The sequence below is a fragment of the Stylophora pistillata genome, chromosome 10, assembly GCF_964205215.1.
Source record: "Stylophora pistillata chromosome 10, jaStyPist1.2, whole genome shotgun sequence".
NCBI lineage: Eukaryota > Metazoa > Cnidaria > Anthozoa > Scleractinia > Pocilloporidae > Stylophora > Stylophora pistillata.
Genome location: NC_142528.1, coordinates 1,967,501 through 1,992,638, shown reverse-complemented (window position 1 = coordinate 1,992,638; position 25,138 = coordinate 1,967,501). Strand labels below are relative to the sequence as shown.

Below are 25,138 nucleotides of genomic sequence, written 5' to 3'. Positions count from 1 at the left end.
ATATTACCAGTTTATTACACGACTCGGGCAGTCAGAGGGCCAATAACTAAAATCAACCAATCAAAATGCTCTATTGCCGGTCGAATATTCTCTAAGTATTGGACCGGGTACTGTCCCCAATGGTCCCGAATGATGCCGCACTTGTGTCCCTTTGAACTTCAGTCGTATAATAAATCTCTTATTAACCAATCTTGCTCGGGACCCGTACTGGAAGAATATCGGCTCTCGGTCTTTTTTGTACGGACCTCGCTGCGCTCGGTCCGTACTGTCACTGAAGACCTCAGGCCGATATTCTCCCAGTACGGCCCTTGCGCTTGGTTAACAAGATATATATATTATAGCATTCTTTTAACAGAGTCAAAGTGCGTCCATAAGTCTTCTAGCGACCTGTAAGAACAAATAGGTTTCCCTTTTCTTTCTTTGCCATAAAAGACTACGTCCCTTGAGAATAAGGAGACTGCTTATCTTACTGCCGCACTGGAATTTACTCCGCCAAGTGAGCGTCTTATGCCTTAGCTGTTATTTAGCTGCATAACAAGCGTAATTGAAATAAGGTTGATTTTATATAATTCTGTTTCAATAACATTTTCGTTGATTGAAATTCTCCATATTGCCATTGTTGTTGCCGTTCTAAACAAGTGACCTTCATAAAATGAATGTATTTACCAGTGCAGTGTGTTCCATTTCCATAAAAACCTGCGTCTTTAGACGTGCACTTGTAAGATCCCAGGGTATTGTTACACTCAGCATTCACATTACAGTCGTGTGTTCTGTCAGCACATTCATCTAGGTCTAGAACAAGAGAAAGAAGACCATTTAAGTCCGAACAGTGATTTTTGTGCCTTTCTACAGGTCACCTCAAATAATAAGTAACACTTAGTCACCTGTGCACTTAGTTCCATTCCCATGAAATCCATCTTTACACGTGCAGTTGTAAGATCCAAAGGTATTGTTACACTTTGCATTCACATCACAGTCTTGTGCTCTATCAGCACACTCATCCATATCTAAAACACGAAAAGGAATATGATGAATTGAGACCTTTTTGTTTAGCCACTTGAGATAATAACGATCAAACCTAGAGTATGAATACGTTACACTTGGTTACCTGTATAGTTAGTTCCATTTCCTTGAAATCCATCTTTACACGTGCAGTTGTAAGATCCCAGGGTATTGTTACAATCAGCATTTACATCACAGTTGTGTTTCCTTTCGGCACATTCGTCAGCATCTACATAATCACAAACAGTATTAGATGTGTATTATACTTTACCTTTAAATGAAATCTTACCTTCAGACCTGAAAACTATTACTCGACCAAAAAAATTTACCTCTCGGGCTCCTACGTTCAATCCCGTAGACCTTACGAATAAGTGCACCTATGGACACTTTTGCAATTAATAACCACGGACACGGTGACCCCTTCTCCTCCCCCCCCCCCTTCATCCCTCTAGCGAATAAGTCATTTTGATAAGTAATTAGACTGCTCTCTCAATAAGCCAACAGCATAGCATCAGAAACTCCATCTAAATAAATGGTGATGTACCTGAACAAAAGCGTCCATTGCCAATGTAACCTTCCTTCCAAGTACAGTGATAGGAACCCCTGGGGTTGGTACAGTATGCATTGACGTCACAAACATTGTGTCCACTGATGCATTCGTCAGAATCTTGTTGATGAAGGAAAACAAAGAAGTAAAATCTCATAAACATTTTTTAATCAGGGAAACAGTACATTGTACTTAATTGACAATCATGGCCACACAACACAACAGAATTTGAATATTTTCTTTCAATTTCTTTCAATAGCGCAAATAATTTGCATGCTATTTCAGTTTGAAAAAAAGCGCTAATTTTCCTTCTGTGATACAGTTTATGGTCACCGATGGCTTGTAGCTTGCGTCTTCATCGGTCGGATTTGTCAACTAGTTTGGCGGCTCAGATTTCAACACCTGTCAAGTACTGCCTTCTCTCAAAATCGTTAAAAGGGAGAATTTTCGAGCAGGATATAACCTACTTACCCACAGAACAATCTGTTTTTCTCATTAATAAGAGCCACTTTGCTTACCTTACATACCAAGTACTGACAGCTGCCTATTGACTTTTTTTTATCGGGATGACAGCAGAAACGACAGAGTTCCGTTTCCTAATTCAATTCGTTATCATATTATTTTCAAATCCCTTGTTATTTTACTTTTAATGGAAAAGTGAAAGTTTAGTATTTTCCAGCTACAGGCTGTATTGTCCAAAATTATCAGCCAGTGTCTTATTTCTAAAATCTCCAAACTAGTTACATTTTGCTTTAGAAGAGGCTATTTTGAGGATCGTCCCCGTTGGGCATTATTGAGCCGTCGAGCGGGATCCAAAAGTCGAAAATGGAGTTTATGGATACCGTTGTAGAAACAGAAATTGTTTCTCCTCCTTTGGTTGCTAAAAGCCATATTACCCTTACGTTATATCCTTTGTAGTCTTCTCATTTCCATAACATGTGTCGTAAAATAACTTCAAAATATGTGAACATCTAACGAAATCTGTACGAGCTTATCTTATTGCAGTCCAAGGGGAAAACATTTTTAGATTAAATAATTCATATATCCAATACTAGTAGAATAAGTTCGCTTGAATATTTCAAGGCTTAGCTGTGTAAATAAAGATAGAAAAAAAAGGAACATAATGCTTTCGCAAACTTTGGAATGGTAATTAGACGTGAGCAAGGAAACAGCTCTTTGAAGGAAAATCTCACCTTGTCCTTCTGGTATCAGGGAAGCTAAAACGGCGAAAACGAAGCCGTAGAATACATGTACCATGTTCTCCCGTTATAATTAGAACCACCACAGTAAGGTTTTCTACTTTGAGGAGCACCTCAGATAATTATAAATTGGGACAGCTGAAGTTTAATCTACGTTCAAATACGCGACCCTATTTATTTAATTATGGTGTAAGGTTTTCAGTGGTTGTCACAATTGATCATAAATTAGTTCCACTGGGATGCAGTTGATTGGTGAAACTCGATTATTCATAACGTGTATTAATGGCCTTTTAATTCAATTTGTTGAGGAGGATGTCCTCTTTGTATTTTCCTAGTTTGGCTTAAGTAATCCGAATAACCCTCTAAGCGATACATGACAGGAATCAGTAAACGAGCCGCCACATCACATTTCTGGTTTTTAAGTTGGCGCATTTTACAGATATCAGTAATGATGACCACGCACGAGATTACTGCGTGATGGATGTCCTCCCCTTGGGTGAGATGGGTGAGATTTATTGGGTGGACTACTCGCATGGATCGCATATGTTCCGTTCTAGTCTTACCCTACTGCGATAATGCAGTGAAAAATGGTTAGAAAAACTCCCCAAATGGGAAAAGAACTGTACGTCAACAACTGTAAATTAAACCTTTTAAGGTTAAACTACAAAGAAGCGGTATATTTCAGCTACACTACTCAACAGACACTAATATATTGAACCATTAGGTTTATTTTGCATGTTTCGGCCGAGCACCAGCGTACAATAATGAAGGAACACATACTCAAAACCATTGCATTTTCAGCAATCGTTATCAAAGCACACGACAAAAAGACATACCGAGAGCTTAGCAACCACTAAGAAACATCGTGGTTAGAACGGTGGTCAGAAAAGACCTGCTGTAAAAAACCCCGTAGGGAAAAAGAGACAGGAAATCTAGGTAGGAACCAGGCACAAGCTCACGCAACCTTCCTACCAGGCTATATGCATACTTACAAAAAATAAATAAATAAATAAACTTAGCAATAGCTGAGAAGGTGTCGGTCTAGAATGACTGCCCACGTGCAATCACAAGCTTTAATACTCGTATCACTATACCCATAATGCATCTATACTCAAGGACCCAGGCCCTTTCTCTGTTACTCTCGTACCGCAGAAATATTTAATTTCCGGCTTATTCGTTGGCACTCAAACGCCAGAAATTCCATTGTTCTCGAGGAAAGGCATCCTGGTTGATTTGATAAAACAGAGCAAATAGAAACAGAAAGTAGCCCCTTGTCATACAGCCAGGTGCCTTTACTGTAAGTTGATGAAAATCCACGGAAAGAAATTATGTCCCAAGTTCCTTAGATTGCTTTAATGAAACTTTTGCAAATCTTTTTTAGACTGCTTTCGGGTCTTTTATTAATTTCAGCCAAATTTCTTATTGGCACATCCTCTCCTACTGCATGGGAATGGTATGAAAAGTTAATCGAGGGACAGCCGTGAACGGAAAAGTTTAAAAAAAAGTCTTGATCGTCACAATCATATCGGCCATAGCTTTTGAGCTGACACTACTTTCTCTTTCTTTCTACGAAAACGCGGCACTTTGATGATCATGAGAGTCAGTGTCATATTTGCAATTTGTTGGGGAGCAGAGTCAGTTGAATACGTGTTGAGATTCCTAACGACTCTCAACATCACGTTTGTCCATATCACTATCGTTGACATGATGGTGTTGCTTAATTCAGCTGTCAACCCCATAGTGTATGCCCTCCTGAACCATCAATTTAGACAAAAGAGCAGGGGAGTGATGTGCTGCACGAGTTCTGTGATAAAACCCAGGCCTCGGGCTGAAAGTGGAACAGAGGAAAGTGTTGCCAATGCGACTAAGCTTTAAGTTTTTAAACAGCAGACGACACATGAGAGTCTGGATGGGGTTAACTGACAACTGACAAATGGCCAAAATTTTAACTGACAATTGAAAAATCGCTGAAAATCTAACTGACAACTGACATTTGTGGTGGGCTTTTACTGATAGCTTACAAAAGACCGGATCGCTCTAAATATCTTAAAAACTGGAATTACATATCAGTAGGAGTACGCCAGATCCCTGGTCTAACAGAATTGTCCAGCAAATATGGCTTAGGAGATTTTGATGTTGAACTTTACCACATGGCTCGAATTTTCTCAAGCTTAGAAGTTGAACGACTTCTCAAGAACTACTCGAGGTCTTAAGCTTGTAAAGAAATCAAAAGACTGAATTTGAAGACAGGCTAGGATAGCGTTCATTGACTCATTAAAACCTTGACGGGCTCTAGTCAGAAAACAGCAAGTGATGGAACGGATGAAACGTGTTCTTATACGCAAGTTCGTGGCATCTGTTCTGTGGAGAAGATTTTATTCGTGTCGAATGTTGCTACAGGTTGCTTTAAACTAGCATCGGGATTCACTGGTACTGTGTCGTTCTTACAGTCCTTGGAAGTTTCAGAACAGTTTTGGTCTCAGAAAACAAAGCATAGAGAAAGCACACATGCCTCTTCAAGATACCGCAGACAAAGTATCGTATGTAAATGACAACATCGCAAAGAACGTTTCTGAGGTGAAACAAAGGTATAGTATAAAGGAAACCACAGCAACCAATGACCCTAAATAAACTTTGTCTAATAAAACTCGAGTCTCACTGGAACTTCTCCAAGGAACACGCCGCCTGCACAACAGCATAGTCTCAATTAGCAACGATAATCTCGAAGACATGGAATTGTGCACGTTGCTCACAACAGCTGTGGAGAATCAACAGGCAATTTCCTATTTAAGCATGAGACTTTCACCGCATTGTTCTCAAGACTTTGGGATAATTACCAAGGAGTCGCTGAAGAGAGTAACAAAATGAGCAGCCAAAAAAATCCCACTATCCTGTCCCTCAGACGACGGAGTTTGCAAATGTCAATTTTATGCGACCTCTGCCTTCAGAAGAAATCAACCCCGAGACTGAAAGTGTTATGAAAGAATTTGCGGAGAAGTAACGTCCCTCGCCGGAGGCAAAGGACAGTTCGGGTGGAAACTACGAAGGACAAGGAAGGGGCTTTACCACCGGCCGTCTACACGAAGCAACAAGATTCCACCAAAGTGGACTTGTTAGCCGGGTTAGGGAACGATTTTCAGCCAGTAGGGCTCAGCAGCGACAAACGAGCCGACTGTATGGTTGAAGTGGAAGTTGCTGAGGTGCAAACATATGTAGACGAATATGACACGGACTCACAAGACGACCAATTCGCGCCCATTTCCACTTGGATTTCAAAATATACTTACAGTAGATATCTCTAATAACCTAATTGGAAAGTAGACAAAGGAACATTCCTTTCCGCCAGATTATTTCATTGGAGTCAGTCGCAATCGACACATTATAAAACAAAACATAAAAACATAATACTGTGCTTGAGGACTCTTCAAGAGTTTATTTTCCTTCTGAAGATCTTCTTTCTAACATTTTGACCGGCTAAGACGGTTGAAAAGAAATGTTTCAATTTTGCACATAGGCGTACAGACGTTTGTGTGCAGAAGGGTGATAATTTAACTAAAACACCCTTCAAACAAAGACTGAAAGTCACTTGGGATATCTTGGAATTACTTTATTCCAGAATTGAGAAAAAGGAGCTCTTACTTTATCAATTTTCGACTTAATTTTTGAATTTATGCTATGTGCAGTTTTTGGCCAAAAATAGGGTCGGAAAGTAATAATAAACTTCCGGAACATTATCAAATAATGGCGGACGCAAAATCGTGAATTTAATGGCCCGAAAAAATAGATATTTTTGATGCTCGGTCTAAACTGAAATGAAGCAGACTAGGTGAAGGAGACACACTGAACACGAAAATGGAAAAAAATGATGTACGGAAATTTTGATCTCACGGGCACTTTAAGGGTTTGCGGTCCGACGATTACAAACTCACCTTCAGAGATTTTTAGTTCTCTGAACCAGTTTTTTAATTCATATTTTGTAGGTGACTTGAAGGATTTGAAGTTCGGAGATTTCGAAAGCGTCCCTAACGACAAAAAATTGTTTTAGAGTGCCCTTTGAAATCTTTTCCTTAAGTCCAGGTTGCAGAAATGTACAGAAGCCAAGAAACTGTGAAGAATAATGCAAATCCTCCACCAACTACAGACGCTTCTGATGACTTCTATTGATGCAAGAAATAGTTTTTTTCCATGTCCTTTGCAAAAAGAGATATTGGCGTTTCTTGAAAGCATAGACGAGGGATTTACCTGCACCCTTTGAAAGCATTGTATCGTATGGTCGCAGGAAGCGCTTGTTTCGACGTAATAATTTAAGGACTAGTTAAATTTTCAATCAAGCTGTTTTACGAGCTGCTCCTCTGACCTTTCACACCCTTTAACTTACGAGAGTGGTCAGGTTTTAATTTCCTCCTACAGTTAAGACACCGTCTAGTATATAGGTAATGAGAATTATGCCAGATAAATCTCCTGCACGCGAAGGGTCCAAGCGGAGCCCCATACCGAAGTAAACAAGAGAACCCATCGAGGCGACGTGGTTGTCTGTGGAAAAACTACCTTTAGGATGCGTTACAGGCTGCACGGTGGTCAAAAGATAGTAGAGCCTAGACATGCAAACCGTTTCTTGTTAACTCGATCTTAATGAACTTCAAGACCTGAGGGAAATTCGGATAAAATGGTGGGAAGTAAAAAAGGGACCAACTTGAACTCCAGGGTCAGCCCAAATCTATCGCAAGTAAACATAGATGTATTTGTACACGATCCTCGCAGTAAAGGATACTATTTAAGAAATAGTGAATATCATACCTGAAAAAATTCAGGCCTGTACGGGATTCAAACCACTGACCTCTGCGATACTAGTGCAGAGCTCTACCAAATGAGCTAACAAGCGAACTGGGAGTAGGTCATCAAATTAATTCGACATAAACCCGTAAGATGATAAATCAAACACAACGAGTATATGAAATTCATATATCTGAACTGCGGTTATAGAAACGTATTTGTGCAGGATCCTCGCAGTAAAGACCACTATTTAAGCAATAGTGAAAATCAGACCTGAAAACATAGAACACTTAACAACTGGGTATTACTAAAACTTACTCCAGTGTTAATGCAGTCCACATCTATATGTGACAATCTACTCAAATTCAAATACAACTAATTAAAAAAACTGATCACTTAAGTAACAAGTATTATATTAGGGGAGCATTCAGGGGAAGTACGCCGCCATAGAGAAAGTGAAACGCGTGAAAAGTTCCAATACTGTATGCTGTACTCTCTGATGGATTATTTCGGTGCTTCCCGCGAATCTCCAAGGAAGTAGATTGCTACGCAGCTTCATCTGAGAATTCCTGGTTTACAATAATACAGCAATATGCCATAAGCTATAATTTGTCTTTCTAAGAATTATGAGATTATGTGAAATACCGCAACTATATTTTGTGCGAATATTGTTGCCATGTGTATTGATCACTTGATAAGCCTGATAGTCACTCTACCATTTCCAGCCGTATTATAACAACATTCATTTTCCTGATTTGTTCCACTATTAAAAGATCCGCCTCCTCCACCACAAGAGAGATTGTCGTTGTCACCTCCAGCTCCCCCAGAGTAACCTCCACCGCCGCCAGGTCCCCCAGAGTAAGGTGGATTTCCGCCGCCACCTCCAAACCCACCGTTATGCGTTCCACCTTTCCCACCGTTCAGAAATCCTTTGCCGCCTTTACTGTCTCCTTTCCCATTAGCGTTAAAGCCGCCGCCGCCGCCACCTTAAACAATAAAACAAATGTTTACTGGTCTCGAACGATACCGGAGCGGCATGCATGGAAATAACGAGAGATTAACATTTTTCATCTATATTACAACTAAGTCACGAAAATCGAATCCCTGTTAAACAATTTCACATGATTCTCACATTGCTTTTGCTGCGTCACCCGAATTCGTAATCAACCAACGACCCTGATAACTATTCTGATATCCACCTTTTTCCCGTTTTATGACCTAGTTTGGTGGCTCTAAAATAACGCAATGAGGGCGCAAGTGAAATAAGAATGTTAGTCAACGAGCTACATTCAAGTGAACTAAGATTTTGCGAAAATGTTCGACTCTTTGGTGTATGTGCTTTTGATAGATCAGTTTCATGGGTTTAAATTGCTCATGTGATCACTTTTTATCGTCGCACAGTTCTCACAGTTTGAATATAAATGGTAAATCTCATTTTACTCACCTGGTTTATCGCCAGTGCTACCTCCTCCATTTCCGTTAGTTCCTCCAGACCCCAATGGCGAGGAGTACCCTGCATTCCCTGTGGTGCTTGTGGATGCATCACATCCTGAATGTTGTTCTGACATCTTTTTAACCCCCCCTCCACCTCCAGCAACGATCAAAGGCGTATTGCTTCCTCTCACCACAAATGTACCTCCACCACCTCCTGCAGTTGTTATGGCGTTAGGCCCTCTTTTTCCTTTATGACCAACAAGTATACGAATGATCTCATTTTTGGTCAAAATAAAGTTTCCGATCATGCTTGCTCCTCTTCCTCCATTCTGGATGACACTGTCCTTACCATACCACCCTGCAGCCCCTATAGCTTCTATTTTATATTCTCCAGTGTATGGCACAGTCCATCGTTGAATACCACTGGATACGGTAACTTGTCCGTCATGATCTTTCCCTATATAGTGACCGCCAAGTGAGCTTGGACCGCTAGTTCCAGTCGAACCAAGATTTGTAAAGACAGCTTTAAACTCTAGGTAGATGGACACAAAAGGAATGACGCTTTATTGTTGAAGGCCATACGGCTGCCTAACTGATAGCAAATATGCCTTCAGCGCACTCTAAAACTAATGGGAGAGCGAAGAAATCTACTCGCGCCTTGTTTGACAAAGTAGCGGGAATAGTTGTCACTCGACCGCGCCCTTACTTATGCACATGTTTCTTCCATCCCCGATTAATCCTGCTTTGCAGGAGCAATTGTAAGAGCCTTCAGTGTTGTTACACGTGGCGTCAGCATGGCATCCATGCAGTCCTTTCTCACATTCGTTGACGTCTACGATAAGCATAAAAATGATACCATCAGTTGACCTCCTTTTTATAACAGGAAGCAAAGAATACAGCGTTGAATTTACCTTGCTCACAAAAGTTTCCAGTCCACCCAGATGAGTTACACACACACGTGTAGTTGACGTGTTGGTTTACACACCTTGCACTGTTTTGGCACTGGTGTTGGATGCAGTAATCTGCAACTAAATGGGAAACATCTCGAAATAACATTTACTTACACTTGATCAAAGTCATCAGGAAATATTTGTCTTCCTAACCTTCTGTTTTCATGTCACAGTAAGCTAGAATAGGGTTTCCAGACCTGATGGAATCCAACCAGTAATTACCGCTGACCACTTGTCCTCCCTCACTCGTCTTAATCTCTCTGCACGAATAGGCAGGCAACTCAGAAATGGAGCCGAGAAGGACTGGAATCGAAGAAATTAATTTACAGGAAGACGAAAGTTAGAAACAATGATGAGTACCGATGTAGAATCCTTGAACGAGGTAATTATTAGAAGTTTGAAGGAGAAATCGGTTATTTCTGATACTGATATAAGTTCTTTTACCTCGTTTTGAGTCACTCGCCATGTAATATCTGTCTTTGTCCTTGACGAAGTCCTCAGGTCTGGCCTCCTTGGTCCGGTTATTTAACTCGCACTTTGAATTGAGTATGACGATGTTATAGCTTTGACATCTGAAATCAGCATGACAAGCTTCCCGGCATTTCAGCGCGACGGCGTCCTGTCGGCCCTCGATCGTCATAAAGGTGTGGCCCCTGAGCATCATTTGGAAAATGGAGTGAATGCTTGCTCTACACTGCTTGCTGGTAATACCGTGGAACATTTGAATCATGACAAGCACGACAAAAAGTGAAATCTGTCCACTGACCCTTAGTAGCATTATTGCAGTGACGTCTGCAAGAACAAGTACCATATGACGTTGAATATGTGGGGCGGAAAAGTAAAGGAGGAGAAGAAAAAATTGAAAAAAAAAAGAATCCTGCATATACCGTAAGACAAGAAATGGGATGCAAAACTTTCAATTGTGACAAAAATCCCACTAACTTGGCCAGCATTCACCCTCCAAGCCTTGACAAATTTCCGAATCGTTATAATGGTCACATTTTTCCTCGAGCATCGCTCTCCAAAAATTATATTCTTATCTTTTCACGCCGAATGGGGGCTATTGTTTACTCACACCTGTTTGGTCTCGTACGTGTAATGAAAATTTTCAATTATAATTACGGAATTCATTCTCGCATGTAAACATTTGTTTGACAATCTTTGAATTGCGGTTTAATGTCTGCAAAAATCATTGTTCACAATCTGGTTTCTTGAAACGTCAGGACATACTCAGCAACCAGGACTGTCAACAAAAGGTCGACAGATAACTTTTGCCCTTTAGCTAAAGTTTCTTTGGCAAAGTCATAATTCAAATATTAAGAAGGTGAAAAAGGCAAATTTTCAAAATAAACCAAATAAACCACAGCAATATAAATCAAAATAAATCAAAATCAAATCAAATAAACCACAGCATGGTAACGTTAACAAGTACGTGATTAATGTCAGCATTTTTTGATTGAGTTTTTTCATAGCACCATCTCGTCATGCAAGGAATAGCTTGAAACCAGGAGCCATAATTGGGCCCAATTATGGCTCTTGTTGAAACTTAAACGAAGTCATTCGTCTACTGGATAACTAAAGCTTTGGCTCTAGAAGAAGAGAACAAAAGCCACCGAAAGTTTAGCTTTTGAAGTTAAAAAGAAACTGGATGAAAAAGGCTTCTTAAAAAAGGAATATTCCCGATTACAATTAATTTACAAACTAATGGTTGAATAATTCAGTTAAAGGTTTCCTAGACACCCTCTTGAGTGCTAACTATTAAAATTTAATAAGTACAAAACCTATTAATACGAATTTCAGATGACTCCAAGAAATATCTCAAGGTAAAAATCCGTTGCACACCCATAGAGGCAAATGATTTGCAGATCGGCGAGTGTTCTAAAGATTGAAATGTGAAAAAATTCCTCATATGTAACCCCTCCGAGCTGATTAGGATCAAAATTTCCAATGCGAGATTTTGTAATGTCTTTAAGAAACAAGCAAATGGGTCGAAAAAGAATCCTATTCAACTGATTAAATACAGAATAATTTTCAGAATGAATGTGCGGAAAATCGTGCCGAGACATGTAAACCAAACAGACTTAGCTAATTTATTGTCAAGCGTTGTGTTCTAAATAACTTTCTCTTGACTATTCATTTAAAGGAAATAAATTATTAAAAATCCGTATGAACGAGAATCCCTCTCTGTGTGCTTAAGGTTATGCTGTTTTCTGTAGTGGCTCTTTAACATACTGCAATATGTCGTGGTAGAAATGTTTTATTTTTAGGCCTTAAGAGGTGTTCAGTTCGACTCTCTTGATCTAGAAATTGTTTATGTCCCAATTTTTCCCCGGGGCTGTATGCTCCTCATTTCAAATTTACTCCTTACTCCTTCTAGAAAAGTTCTCAAAAATTGCAAGAGGCATAACATAAAGATTTCCAGCAGTACTTCCACGTAACCTACAAATTCAGTCATTAAAGTTTGCAACTTCTCTTCTCTAATGTCCCTCACTGACTTGAAAGAGACGTAATCCAACTTTGGTGTAATTGCAAATAACGCCATACTAAAATGTTCTCCATGAAACTGAGAAGAAGCAAATAAAAATCAAAAAACCATATTTATATACTATATTTATCTAAATTAATCGATGCTTACCTAAAAAGAAAAATTAGATCACTCAAGCGATTTGGTTAACATCATGGAAATCCTGTAAACAAAAAGTAGCGGCATCAAGGAATTTGGACCCGATTTGAGATAGAATTCGTTGTCAGGTCAAGTTACTGAACTTAAAACATCAAAACTGCTTCTTGTTCTCATTCTCTGTACCTTAGCCGTACTCGTGTAAGTAAAATAATCACCCATATTTATACTTTAGCTTCTTGATGCATTCCAATTAGTCAAACTAGTGCATCGAAAGAGCGGAAGACATCGAATCATAATCTGCTGTGTTGCACAATCATTAGAGAAAACTTTATTTTCATTTGCTTTAAAAATATTACCAATGACGTTCCAAACAATCGCCAGTGAGGAAAATAGTAATAGATGACCCGAAAAGTAAACAATGATTGAAAAGTGAAAATACAAACTCGACGAAACAAATGGAGGACGAAATTTTGTTCTCACGAAGAATCAGCATCGGCCAAAGTAATTACTGGCAACTGATACAGAATAGGGAAAAACAAAAAAACCAACAGAATCGTATAAACTATTTTCACGTCTCCTTTGTAACTATTTTGAATTTTTTGAGATCCAACTACATAAATTTTTGTAATCTTTTTAGGCCACCTGATGTTTGTTTCTGACAGAACGAAAATTTCACGTCATATTCGGGACAGAAATTTGTAGAGTCAAAAAGTATCAACGTATTTTTCGTAATTGATGCTCAGCTGCATGAATTTTTAAAATACTGCATGTTTTCATGATACGAACACAGAGAAACTTGGACTGCTTACCTGAAGTTGGTATTCAACGGATTATTTGTGTCTTGAAAGATAATTGAAAATTTTAGACCCATTATATTTTGTCTCGCGCGGTAAGCTGCCTACTGGCAAGAAATGGGAAAAAAAGATTCTTTGCTATGTCCTGCCGCGAATGTTTAATTGGTCATTCATGTTTTGAGATATATAGACTTAAACGACTACAACGCACGCAAACTGGCCGCAGTTTGTTCAAATTAAGCCTCTCGCGCATGCTCGCTGTTTGAACACTCCCAACAGACTATGCGTGTAGTACAGGTGGCTTGTGGTGTGGCCCTTATTAAGCTTTAACTGTAAAACAGTACAAAGTTGATAAAGTTGAGAGATGAGAGCAGGAGAAGAATGCATGAGACAAAGAAACCGTGAGAAAATGGTAGTCCCTTTTACTGTAGAATCTCGTATATCCGATGAAACACATTTTCTCGTCCTTTCCTGAAGAAACGTAGCTTTCAAGTTGTGAAATGTTTATAACTTAAGTCAAATGAAAAACAGAGGTGCACTAACTGACCGCTATGAATCAATATATTGATTTTTATCAAACCGTATTTTCAAACTTTGATTCATTGACTAATTAATCAAGGCAACTAGGAAAAAGTAATAACTTGTTTTTGTAATTCCTTGGAACAATTAATTCGCAACAAACACATTTCTGATTGCTTGTGGCCTACATCTCATTTCGACCTACATACATGTTAATTACCGCGTTTTCCCTCAACCTAACAAGAATGAACATAAGAGCTTACTTAAAATGTTACTCTAGATGTTGACGGTAAACTAACAATAAAGTTTTGTTGAAACTTAAAGATGCCATCACCTTGGCAAATGTAGCCGCTCTCAAAAAAAGGAAAAATATAGAGCCTGCATGACAAGGCTAACAGTCAGCTGAAAAACATTCTTGAATTTGCTATATTCAAAAGACTTAAAAAACGAAAAAAACAAAAACTGACTTAACATCAGTTTCTTTGTACAGACTTGTCGTAATTCCTTGTATTTATTTAATGACCAATAACCATTTGACGAAATTTCCAGCCTAAGTCTAAAAATCTTTGGCAACTGTATTTGAATTAAGCTAACCTATTAGCTAAAGTAACTCGTGGCTCACCATCACAAAAATTCCAAAATGACAAAAAAGCGGCAGGATCATAACGCATTCATTTATTAACCTTGCCTTGAACATTTGCTCTTGTATTTTTCATTTCAGAATAAAAAAGGCTCATAAAGATAAACTGAATAAAACAAACGAAGATAGGCCCGGATCCCACAGTCAAGAGCCTCATAGTTTTGGCGACAAATATTGAACAAGTATGATCCTCTCCATGTGAGCCCGTACTGTGGTCACACTGAAAGCTCTCTTAATCATTGACTTAACGTTAACTATTATCATTTAGCAAGCTCGGCTAGTCAGGAGCCAAACTATTTTTGGCAGTCAAAAACATGGATATTGTTTGGTAGATGCCCACCTCGTACCTATCAGTGATCCCTTCTTTCCTATTTTCCTGACTCTTCGCTGCTTTAGGTGTAAAGTGTGACGAGCTCTTAAGTTGATCCTGGAGACTTTGTCCGTCGCTACAAAATTATTTTTATTAATACATCAGGCACTCTAGACTTTGATAAACAGGTGAAAGTTTTAAAAATTCTCAAAAAAAGCTTTATTTGTGTCCACTGAAGGAACAAATTTTACAGGTTTTGTAGAAGATAAGTTCCTTAAGGTAAAGATATTCACAAAAAAGACCTATTCCAGCAGATACTGTTTGTAGATCTAAACTTGGAACTTAAAAGCAAACGACTTTAAAATTTAAGGGTTGCACTGGTTAGTGTATACCTTAAATCCCTTAACAAAAAGTAAATAAATCAAAATCAAATCTTGTGTTTGAAAACTAACAACAATCAGCCTTTAAAACAGAAATCAAAATCAAATCTTTAGTGTGTTTGAAAACTAGCGACAATGAGCCTTTAAAAAAGAATATCCACTTCACTTTGAGGAACTTGCTACCATGTGCATTTCACTGAAGAAATGTGACAACCACTCGACCATGTTCATTGCTATTATAACAACATTCATTTTGCTGATTTGTCCCAATGTTAAAAGATCCTCCTCCTCCCCCACAAGATTTAGCAATATTCCCACCTCCATTTCCCCCAGAGTAACCACCACCGCCACCAGCTCCGTTGTTCCCTCCACGAAAACCACCGCCACCTCCGAATCCACCCTGATACGCTCCACCCTCTCCTCCCTGGATATATCCTTTACCTCCTTTTCCACCTTGTCCCCCTCCACCCTTTGCAGTCTTTCCATTGCTAAAGAAGCCGCCACCTCCACCACCTACAATGATAAAAACCTAATCGGTGATCTCCTCTATAAAACACAGTAATCACAAGTTGACTCTTCCATAGCGATTCGTAACATTTTGTTTAAGTTTATTTCTTTATGTTTGGATGTTAATAAAATTTGACGACAAGTCAGCACTACAATTTTGCGTTATACTCGGTTTATTGCAGCTGTTTAGTTTAAATCCTCAATTAGCCGATAGAAACCCTTGTCAACTGTGTATAAACATCATTGTAGAATTTTTAAAAAGCGAACGAGCGAAACTCAATTGAACTTCAGATATTGTGCAGAAAAGAAAAAACTTCAAATTTAGAGTTAATAACTTAAATAAATAAGGTTTTGATTAATCTTATTGTCGTCTTATTATGTGGTGAATTGAACACACTGATATAATTTTTCTCCTTTCTCCGCTTACCTGGAAGTTGACCACTGGTTTTCCCCCCATGTCCATTGCTTCCTCCTGACCCCAGTGGCGAGTTGTTCCCAGCATTCCCTGTGGTGCTTATGGACGCATCACATCCTGGATGTTGTTCTGACATCTTTTTAATCCCCCCTCCACCTCCAGCTATGATCAAAGGCGTGTTGCTTCCTCTCACCACAAATGTACCTCCACCACCTCCGGCATTTGAATTGCTGGACGACTTCGATGCACCTCCTTTTTGACCAACAAGTAAACGAATGATCTCGCTTTTTTTCAAATTAAAGTTTCCAATCATCCTTGCCCCTCTTCCTCCGTTCTCGATGTCACTGCCCTTCCCGTACCCCCCTGAGGCTCCTATTGCTTCAATTCTGTATTGACCAGTGTGTGGCACAGTCCACAGTTGAATACCGCTGGATAATGTAACTTGTCCGTCATGGTCCTGACCTGTGTAGTGACTACCGATTGAGGCTGGACCCTTGCCGCCTTCACTCGCATCAAGGGTTGTAAACATAGCTGAAAATCCTGCGTAACAAACACGCAATATTATGAAATTTATCATAGTTGCGATGAATTGTCAAATTATATTGCCAATATCGCCAACTGCCATGCTTGAAAAATGATTACTGCAAATTAGGGGAAATTAGATAAAGAAGAAAAAGCTCCTGAAAATTATACGAAGAAAGTTAAACTGCCTTCTTAACACTTCTTGAATCCTGGAAGAACAACAATGCTTCCCAGACTGCTTCCGCTTTCTTCTCTGAATGAAGGCCATTTCTATTCCCTATTCACAGTACACTAATATGTATCTAGTAACAAATTCATTCCACATTTCCCTGCGTCTGTTCGATAGAAAGATCAGAGACGACGTCAAAATGTAATACGAACGAAAGGTGGAACTCGAGGCGCAGCCGGATATGTCACTGAACTTCATTTCTAGTTCTAGAGTAAGAAAAATAAAGCCATTTAAACCAGTTCCTGTATTTTTTTTGGTTTTGTTACAATTCTCCTTCAAGAAAAAAGAGAGACAGCTTGATATGTTGCATCTCGTTACCTGTGCATTTAGTCCCATTTCCTTTGAATCCATCTTTACACGTGCACTTGTAAGATCCCAGGGTGTTGTTACAGTCAGCATTCATATCACAGCCGTGAGTTCCTTCACTACATTCGTTGGAGTCTTGAACACAAAAAGGCGGGCATATCATGTATATGAGACCCTTTTTTTAGTACCCTCAGATAATAAAGATAAAAGACGGAGTCTCAAAATGTTACATTAATAGTTATTAGATCACCTGAGCAATAAGTTCCATTTCCATGAAATCCATCTTTACACGTGCAGTTGTAAGATCCCAAGGTATTGTTACACTCAGCATACACATCACATGGGTTTATTCTGTCGGCACACTCGTCTATTTCTAGAATAAAAAAAAGAGGACCATCTAGATCACTTATATTACTTCACAGTCTACTTTTGATGAAAGTTACCACAGAAAATGTGAGGACTAGTTACCCGTGCAGTTAGTTCTATTTCCATGAAATCCATCTTTACACGTGCACTTGTGAGACCCCAGGGTATTGTCACACTCAGCATTCATATCACAGCTATGTGTTCTGTCAGAACATTCATTGTTATCTGCATCAACAAAAGAAAGTTTATTATTGTATAATAACATAGGTATTATCATAAAAACAGACCACATTATATCTTATAGCAAGTCACCCGCGCAGTTAGTTCCATTTCCTTGAAATCCATCTTTACATGTGCATTTGTAAGATCCCAGTGTATTGTTACAATCAGCATTCACATCACAGTCGTGTTCTGTCAGCACATTCGTTTACATCTAGAACACGGAAAGGAATATCATGTAAATTATACCCTTTTTAAGCCCTCTCAGATAACAAAGATGACACACATAGTCTGAATGTGTTACAATTAGTAACCTGTGCAGTTAGTTCCATTTCCTTGAGATCCATCTTTACACGTGCAGTTAAAAGATCCCAAGGTATCTTTACATTCAGCATCTATATCTACAAGAAAAGGACTATCATGTAAATGAAACCTCTTTTGAGCTTTCTCATACAATGTAAATGAAAGACGGTGTATGAAATGTTTCAATTAGTTACCTGTGCAGTTAGTTCCATTTCCGTGAAATCCATCTTTACACGAGCAGTTGTAAGATCCATTGGTATTGTTACACTCAGCATTAACATCACAGTCGTGTTTTCCATCAGCACATTCATCTATGTCTGGAACAAGTAAAAGAATATAATGTAATTGAGATCTTTATTTCAAGTCACCTCAAATGATACAGCCAAAAGACGGAGTTTAAATACATCATAACAAGTCACCTGTGCAGTTGGTTCCATTTCCATGAAATCCATCTCTACACGTGCAACTGAAAGATCCCAGGGTATTGTTACATGCAGCGTTCACATCACAGTCGTCTGTTCTGTCGGCACATTCGTTTAAATCTAGAACATGGATAGGAATGTAATGTAGTGTGTTGCAAATGAGACCATTTTTTCAGCTTTCTTATACACTGAGAAAGACGACGTATGATATATTGCAACTGGTGACCTGTGCAGTTAGTTCCATTTCCATGAAATCCATCTTTACACATGCAGTTGTAAGATCCCAGGGTATTGTTACACTCAGCATTAACATCACACACGCGTTTTCCATCAGCACATTCAGCTACGTCTAGAAAGAGAAAAAGAAGACGATTTAAATGAGTCCTGTAATTTTAATTTTAATAAGTCACCTAAGATAATGAAGAAGAAAGACAGTCCTCACGAAAACATCAACATTTTCAATAAAAAACTTACCAATGCAATGTGTTCCATTTCCGTGAAATCCATCTTTACACGTGCACTTGTATGATCCCAGGGTATTGTCACAATCAGCATCCAGATCACAGTCGTGTGTTCTGTCAGCACATTCATCTGTGTCTAAAACACGGAAAGTAATATCGTATAAATGAAGCCTTTGTTAAGCTTCTTTATCCTTGCACAATGAAGATGAAAGACGGTGTATGAAATGTTTCAATTAGTTACCTGCGCAGTTTGTTCCATTTCCATGAAATCCCTTTTTACACGTGCATTTGTAAGATCCAAGGGTATTGTTACACTCAGCATTCACATCACAGTCGTGTGTTCTGTTATTACATTCGTCGGTATCTACATCATGGTGACGAACTATAAGTAACTTCACAAATAATAACACCAAAGAAAATATTTGCCCATCTCTTACCACAGACACTGTAACTCCCTCCTGCCCCTCAAGTGAGAAACAGTGCATCATTTTGATAAGTGGTTTGACAAATCTCTCAATACGCCAACAGCGAAAGCTATCAAGATATCAGTCTAACTCAATCAGGCGATGTACCTGAACACGATCGTCCATTGCCAGTGTAACCTTCCTTGCAAGTACAATAATAGGAGCCCACGGTGTTGGTACAGTATGCATTGACGTCACAAGCATTATTTTCATTGATGCATTCATCGTGATCTGGTTAGTGAATGAAGAAGGAAAGAAGTCAATATTTCGTAAACATAAATTTAGCAGCGGAATATTCATACCTTGTGCTAAATTGCAAACCAGGAGTCCTTTTACTATGATTTACCTTCCAAATACATATCACAATTAACCAGAAGTGCCTTCCCAGTGCCAGATGGATCCATCCAGTAGTTGCTACTTGCAATGTCTTTCCCTTCACTTGCTTTTATCTCATGGCATGAACGTGCTGGTAACTCCGGAATCGAACCCAAGGGAGCTGGTATAGGTACAATTGTTGGACTTTAAGCACTCATAGGCGTGCAAATCGAAAGGGGAGAGAAAAAGGCACGTGGGAATAGAAACAAGATGTGTGTTCCATTTATTTTGTTCTCCTTTGACTTGTGAATTCTTAAACACTCTGTTGAGCAAGGAAAGGAAGGCCCTTCTCTCCTTAGCCCCCCGTTAAGAGCGTCAAGTTTTTTTTTATTTTTTTCCTGACCGTAAGATTCTTGTAGCACTTTAAAAAGCAAATATAACAACAATCACTTGTCAATATTTCACACATGCATCAAAGCTGTTTTTTTTTGTTAACTTAAGTTAAAGTTCAAACACTGAAAGAGGTAGAGATAAAATCTTTCATTATTACAGTCGGGAGATAATATGAAAGTAATTGAGAGTATTGGAAAACGCGGCCTGTAAGAACACTGCGTGATGGAAATATTTTATAATTCATTTTATAGAGTATCGGCTGAGTGCTTACCTCTTCCGTTCAAACGGCGAATGTAAAACCACGCAGGGTCTGTGCGGAAATTCTCAGGTCGTGCGTCCTTTGTACGGTTGTTTAATTCACAGATCTGTTCTTTTCTGTTGAAATTATAGCTTTGGCATGTAACTTCCCTTTCACATAAAATATCACAGCTATGAGGAGCTGCTACTTTCATTCTCTTGGAAACGAAACCTTTGAGAGTCATGCCGCGAATGTCAACTTCTGTTCTGCATTGTTCCTCAGCTGCTACAAGGTTGGTGAACGAAACACAGATATAAAAATAACGAAATATCCGCAGCAACGAAAACCACTTAGAGATACACATATTTTGAATAAACATTTTTTCTTAGGGCTGACTAAGAACCGAGGGCTGAAACTACCCTACGGAAGTTACCCGGATTTCAACGCCAATGAAGTGCTTAATGTTTCTCCCAAGCGTTTTTTTAAAATCGTCAAACAGAAGAATTTTCATGTAGGTTATAACTTACTTACCCACAGGGCAATCTGTTTGCCTTATTATTGAGATCCACTTTGCTTGCCTTGCATACCGAGCAGAGTCAGGAGGCTGATGGCTTTTTCGATCAGGATGACAGCAGAAACAAAACAGGTTTTAATAAAACCGTTTCCGCTTTCAATTAGCAACCCTGGTTATTTCATTATTACGGTAAAGTGAATGTTCAATTCTGTAAAATAAACTCTAACCTTTGCGTACCCCAATAACCATTTGCCCTAAAATTTCATTCGTTTGCTATCTTCCTATTCCAAAAAATGTTTCGTAAAATGACCTTAAAAGTGCACGAGCTTCTTTAAAATGTTTAGGTTGTCTCATCATGTACCACTTCATGGAGAAAACGTATTTAGATGAAATAATTTATTGTATTAAATACTAGGAGAAGAAGCTTGTTCAGATATTTCATTCAGGGCCTAGTTATGTCAATAAAAATAGTAAAAAAAAAAGAAAAAATTCTTTAGCAAACTTCGAAATATTACTCTAGGTACGAGCAAGGACAAGAGTTTTGGTAAATCTCACCTTGTCCACGTGGTGTTAGTAAAGTCAAAACGTTGAGAACGAAGCAGTAGGGAACGAACACCATGTTGTCAGAAAATTACCGTTATTCGAACAACCACATTAAGGTTTTCAACTTAAATGGGGACATCGGTGAAACAGCTGAAGTTTAATATGCGTTCAAATACACCACTCTCTTTGTTTGATCAGGAAGCTTTCAGAGGTTTTAACAACTGAATAAGACCCTCTGGGATGTAATTTGGTTATATCAACTACGTTGGAATTGGCCACCGTGAAGAGTTAAAAAGCTGACGTTTCGAGCGTTAGCCCTTCGTCAGAGCCAATGACGAAGGGCTAACGCTCGAAACGCCAGCTTTTTTAAAAACTCTTCACGGTGGCCAATTTACAATTTCAACTTAGTTGATCGAACCAAATTACCTTGTTACCCCTACCGAAGCAGCACCACAGCCGTTTCTTTCGAAACTTTCACCCTTTATTCCTCTGGAATGTAGTTGGTTGGTGAAACTAGATTATACATAATGTGAATTAATGGCCTTCAATTTATGGAAAAGACCTCCTTCATGTGTTTTTCTCGTTTGGTTTACTGGATTATGTTCGCATGAGTTCATCGTTAGAGCCAGCTACTTGAAGACTGTTTAGCAAATATTAAGATGCTCTCCTCGCTCGCCCAAACTTGATCAAAAAAATTAAAATTTATCAATTTCTTTCGGCAGGGAATCGTCACCAAGCCAATCGACTCGTTTCAAACTTAGTAAATGAATAATAAAAAATATCTATGAGAACAGGCTTTTTATACAACTGCCCAATACCATTGCAGTGAATATTGCAGAGTGCTTTCTTTTACGCTTAAGTTAAGATCTTATTGGATGACAATCCCCGTTCAGGCTTCCGACCCATGAAGGCTGTTTTCAAACCTTGTAAACGGAGAATTAACCATATCTGCAAGGATGAGCTTTTATAGAACACACAGGACCATCTCAAAAAGAAAAAAAAAAGTACTAGTTGTGCTTTGCTTAAGTTAAGTTCTGCAAAGGAGACATTTATAATGAGTCAAAAATTTCCCTTTGTAGGCCTCTAAGCTTTTTATACTAACGATGGGAAAATAAAAATCCCAATTAGAAGAAGAATGCTTTTATGCACGAAAAAAAGATATCAACTAGTGCAGTAAACACCTTTAAAATTGAACAGAAACAAAAGATAATCCTTCGCCGTACAGCCTGGTGTTTTTATTGTCAGCCAGTGAAAAACCCAGAAATATTTTATGAACTCCCTGGTTACAATTTTGAGGCACGACGACACGTACTCGTTTGCAGTATTTTTAGGCCCTAAGCCGTCCCCTAAGCACTTTTGAAAGCGCTAAAATTTCATATTATTTTCAGGACAAAGCTTTACAGGAATAACGTGATTAAAAGAATACAATACATTAGAACAGCATTTTTTTTTTTTACTGAAATAGCTTTCTGTAGAATTTTACATACAAAATATGTTTTTACAAATACAAAAAAACACAACGATAACCGAATAAATTCGCAGAAAGCACTGACTGACAGAAAAACATTTGAATCATTTTATTCTTAAGTGTGTAACAATTGAAATGCTAATGAATAAGTAGGACTGACCTCACAGAAGTTCTTCTATATAATGATTAACTAGTCCTCATTCCTTTCAAGTTATTCAATGACCAACTGGAAGCACTACTGATTACATTTTCCAACGTAAGTCTGAAAAATCTTGACAGCCCTATTTACATTAAACTAAGCTATATGAGAAAGTAATTTGTGGGGAAAATGGTCCCTACCCTTAGTAAATATTCAATATTACGAAAAAAATTTTTTAACACAAACCTTTCAAAGTCTCCGGACACTAAGGTCAGATACTTGACATGGAGGTATTTAGATACATGGGGGGGTAGTAGCCTCCAACCCCCCCCCCCCGCTCCGTAATTTTTTTTTCTTTTATCGCTTTGTCATTTGTAATTTTGGCCTTACCTTGAGAGTCACTACAAAAAAACAATTAAAATACATCTCTGACTTCAAACTTTGCCTGACAGATGGAAGTATAAAAAATGCTTTCAATAGACGCTCGTTTGTGTCCACTGACCTAAAGAGATGAACGCGAAACCCCTGCACTGGAAATTCGGATGAATTGTTCCGAACAGGAAAGAAAAGAGCCGGAAAATAAAGGACTTAAGATCCACAAGTTGCGCTGGTTAACCTACTGCTTAAAACACTTACTGAGTCTAAAGAAGAAACAAATGGTTGTTTAACTCTTCAGTGTAAAAACAGTCATCCTTCAAAACAGAATTACCACTACACGTTGAGGAGAGTGCTGTTACCTGCATCTTAATGAAGAAATGTGATGATCACTCGACCATGTTCACCGCTATTATAAGAACATTTATTTTGCTGATTTGTCCCATTGTTAAAAGATCCTCCCCCTCCCCCACAGGAATTGTATATTTGCACTCCCACTCCCCCCAGAATAACCTCCACCGCCCCCAGGTCCCTTAACGCCTCCACGAAAACCACCGCCACCTTCAAACCCACCTCCATACTCCCCACCCACTCCCCCCTTAACATATCCATCGCCTCCTTTCCCCCCTCCTTGAGCAGAAGACGTGTTTCCATCACTGAAGAAGCCGCCGCCACCACCACCTACATTAATAAAAAAAATTTATTAGGGGTCTCTCACAAATAGCACCTATTTGATGATTTCCCACATTTGTCGGTAATGTCGCAATGTGATTGGCCAATTTGACGTTGTCGATACGGGTAGAGACAACACTGCTGGCGTCAACGTGTCACACAACGTGTCATGCACTGAAAAATGGTTTCATTTGACGTCGATATTAAACCGACAGTGGTTTAGCGTGGTCTGTGCTCTCATCGATCATGATATTCATAATTACAGTGGTCAAAATTTGTTGTGGACTCGCTTGGCTGCACCTCGTAAGTCCATGACATTTTGATCACTGTGATGACATATATCGTTGTCGATAATAGTGTATGAAGACCACGCTAGAGCACCGTCGATTTGTTAAATTTACTTTTAAGTGATTAATAACGACTCACATTTTTGGCAGATAATTTTATTTCGTAAGGTTTGGATGTTTATCTGAGAAAGCTATTGGATATCGGTAATATAAATAACTTATGAGCACAGGTCAAGGCTACAATCCCAGAACAGTCAACGTTTAATCCAAATTTGCAACTAGCTAACAGGCTAACTGTTCCAGTGTCAGCTCCTCTGTCAGAGATTAATTAACAGAAAGTAATGCTCTACCAATTCGGGCTTAAGTTATTGCTGCAAAATCCAACTCCATCACTGGGTTGAAAATACTGATGGATGCCAAAAAAATCTCAGTAATTATAAGAAAGAAATTATCCGCTTACCTGAATTTTGACCATAGACATTTCCTCCCTGTCCATTTTTTCCTCCCGGTTGTGAACGGGTCCCTGCATTCCCTGTTGTGTTTATGGACGCATCACATCCTGGATGTTGTTCTGTTATTTTTCTAATCTCCCTCCTCCTCCAGCAATGATCAAAGATGTGTTGTTTCCTCTCACCACAAATGTACCTCCACCACCTCCGCCAGTTTTTTCTTTGGTAGCTCCTTCCTGACCAACAAGAATACGAATGATCCCATTTTTAGTCAGGGTAAAGTTTTCAATCATCCGTGCCCCTCTTCCTCCTTTTTTGGTGACGCCGTCCTCGCTGTATCCCCCTGAGGATCCTATTGCT

The 25,138-nt window shown here is 38.9% G+C and overlaps 3 protein-coding genes across 4 annotated transcripts in view; all 3 read right to left on the bottom strand.

The window, feature by feature from the left end:
• Positions 1–7,466: 7,466 nt before the first annotated feature.
• On the bottom strand, positions 7,467–12,837 carry LOC111342584 (uncharacterized). Of its 2 annotated transcripts, XM_088735892.1 has the most exons (8): positions 12,712–12,837; positions 12,541–12,592; positions 10,350–10,697; positions 10,059–10,208; positions 9,867–9,983; positions 9,662–9,787; positions 8,966–9,487; positions 7,467–8,507 (listed from the first exon to the last, which is right to left on the bottom strand). In XM_088735892.1, the coding sequence occupies exons 3-8, from the start codon at positions 10,681–10,683 to the stop codon at positions 8,209–8,211; spliced, it is 1,548 nt and encodes a 515-aa protein (XP_088592018.1). In that variant the 5' UTR covers positions 10,684–10,697; positions 12,541–12,592; positions 12,712–12,837; the 3' UTR covers positions 7,467–8,208. The 2 variants fall into 2 exon arrangements, with proteins under 2 accessions (XP_088592018.1, XP_088592017.1); XM_088735891.1 differs by lacking the exon at positions 9,662–9,787.
• Positions 12,838–15,331: 2,494 nt separating this feature from the next.
• LOC148721297 (uncharacterized) lies at positions 15,332–21,464 on the bottom strand. The gene is made up of 5 exons (XM_088735907.1): positions 21,395–21,464; positions 20,365–20,670; positions 19,732–19,881; positions 16,106–16,633; positions 15,332–15,684 (listed from the first exon to the last, which is right to left on the bottom strand). The coding sequence occupies exons 1-5, from the start codon at positions 21,462–21,464 to the stop codon at positions 15,365–15,367; spliced, it is 1,374 nt and encodes a 457-aa protein (XP_088592033.1). The 3' UTR covers positions 15,332–15,364.
• Positions 21,465–22,277: 813 nt separating this feature from the next.
• Positions 22,278–25,138, bottom strand: part of LOC148721293 (uncharacterized) — a 40,799-nt gene continuing 37,938 nt past the window's right edge. Inside the window, exons 8-11 of the mRNA XM_088736120.1 lie at positions 24,790–25,014; positions 23,884–24,051; positions 23,386–23,396; positions 22,278–22,349 (exon numbers count right to left, since the gene is read on the bottom strand). Coding sequence (XP_088592246.1) covers positions 22,278–22,349; positions 23,386–23,396; positions 23,884–24,051; positions 24,790–25,014 — 476 coding nt within the window. The remainder of the gene's footprint in view (positions 22,350–23,385; positions 23,397–23,883; positions 24,052–24,789; positions 25,015–25,138) is intronic.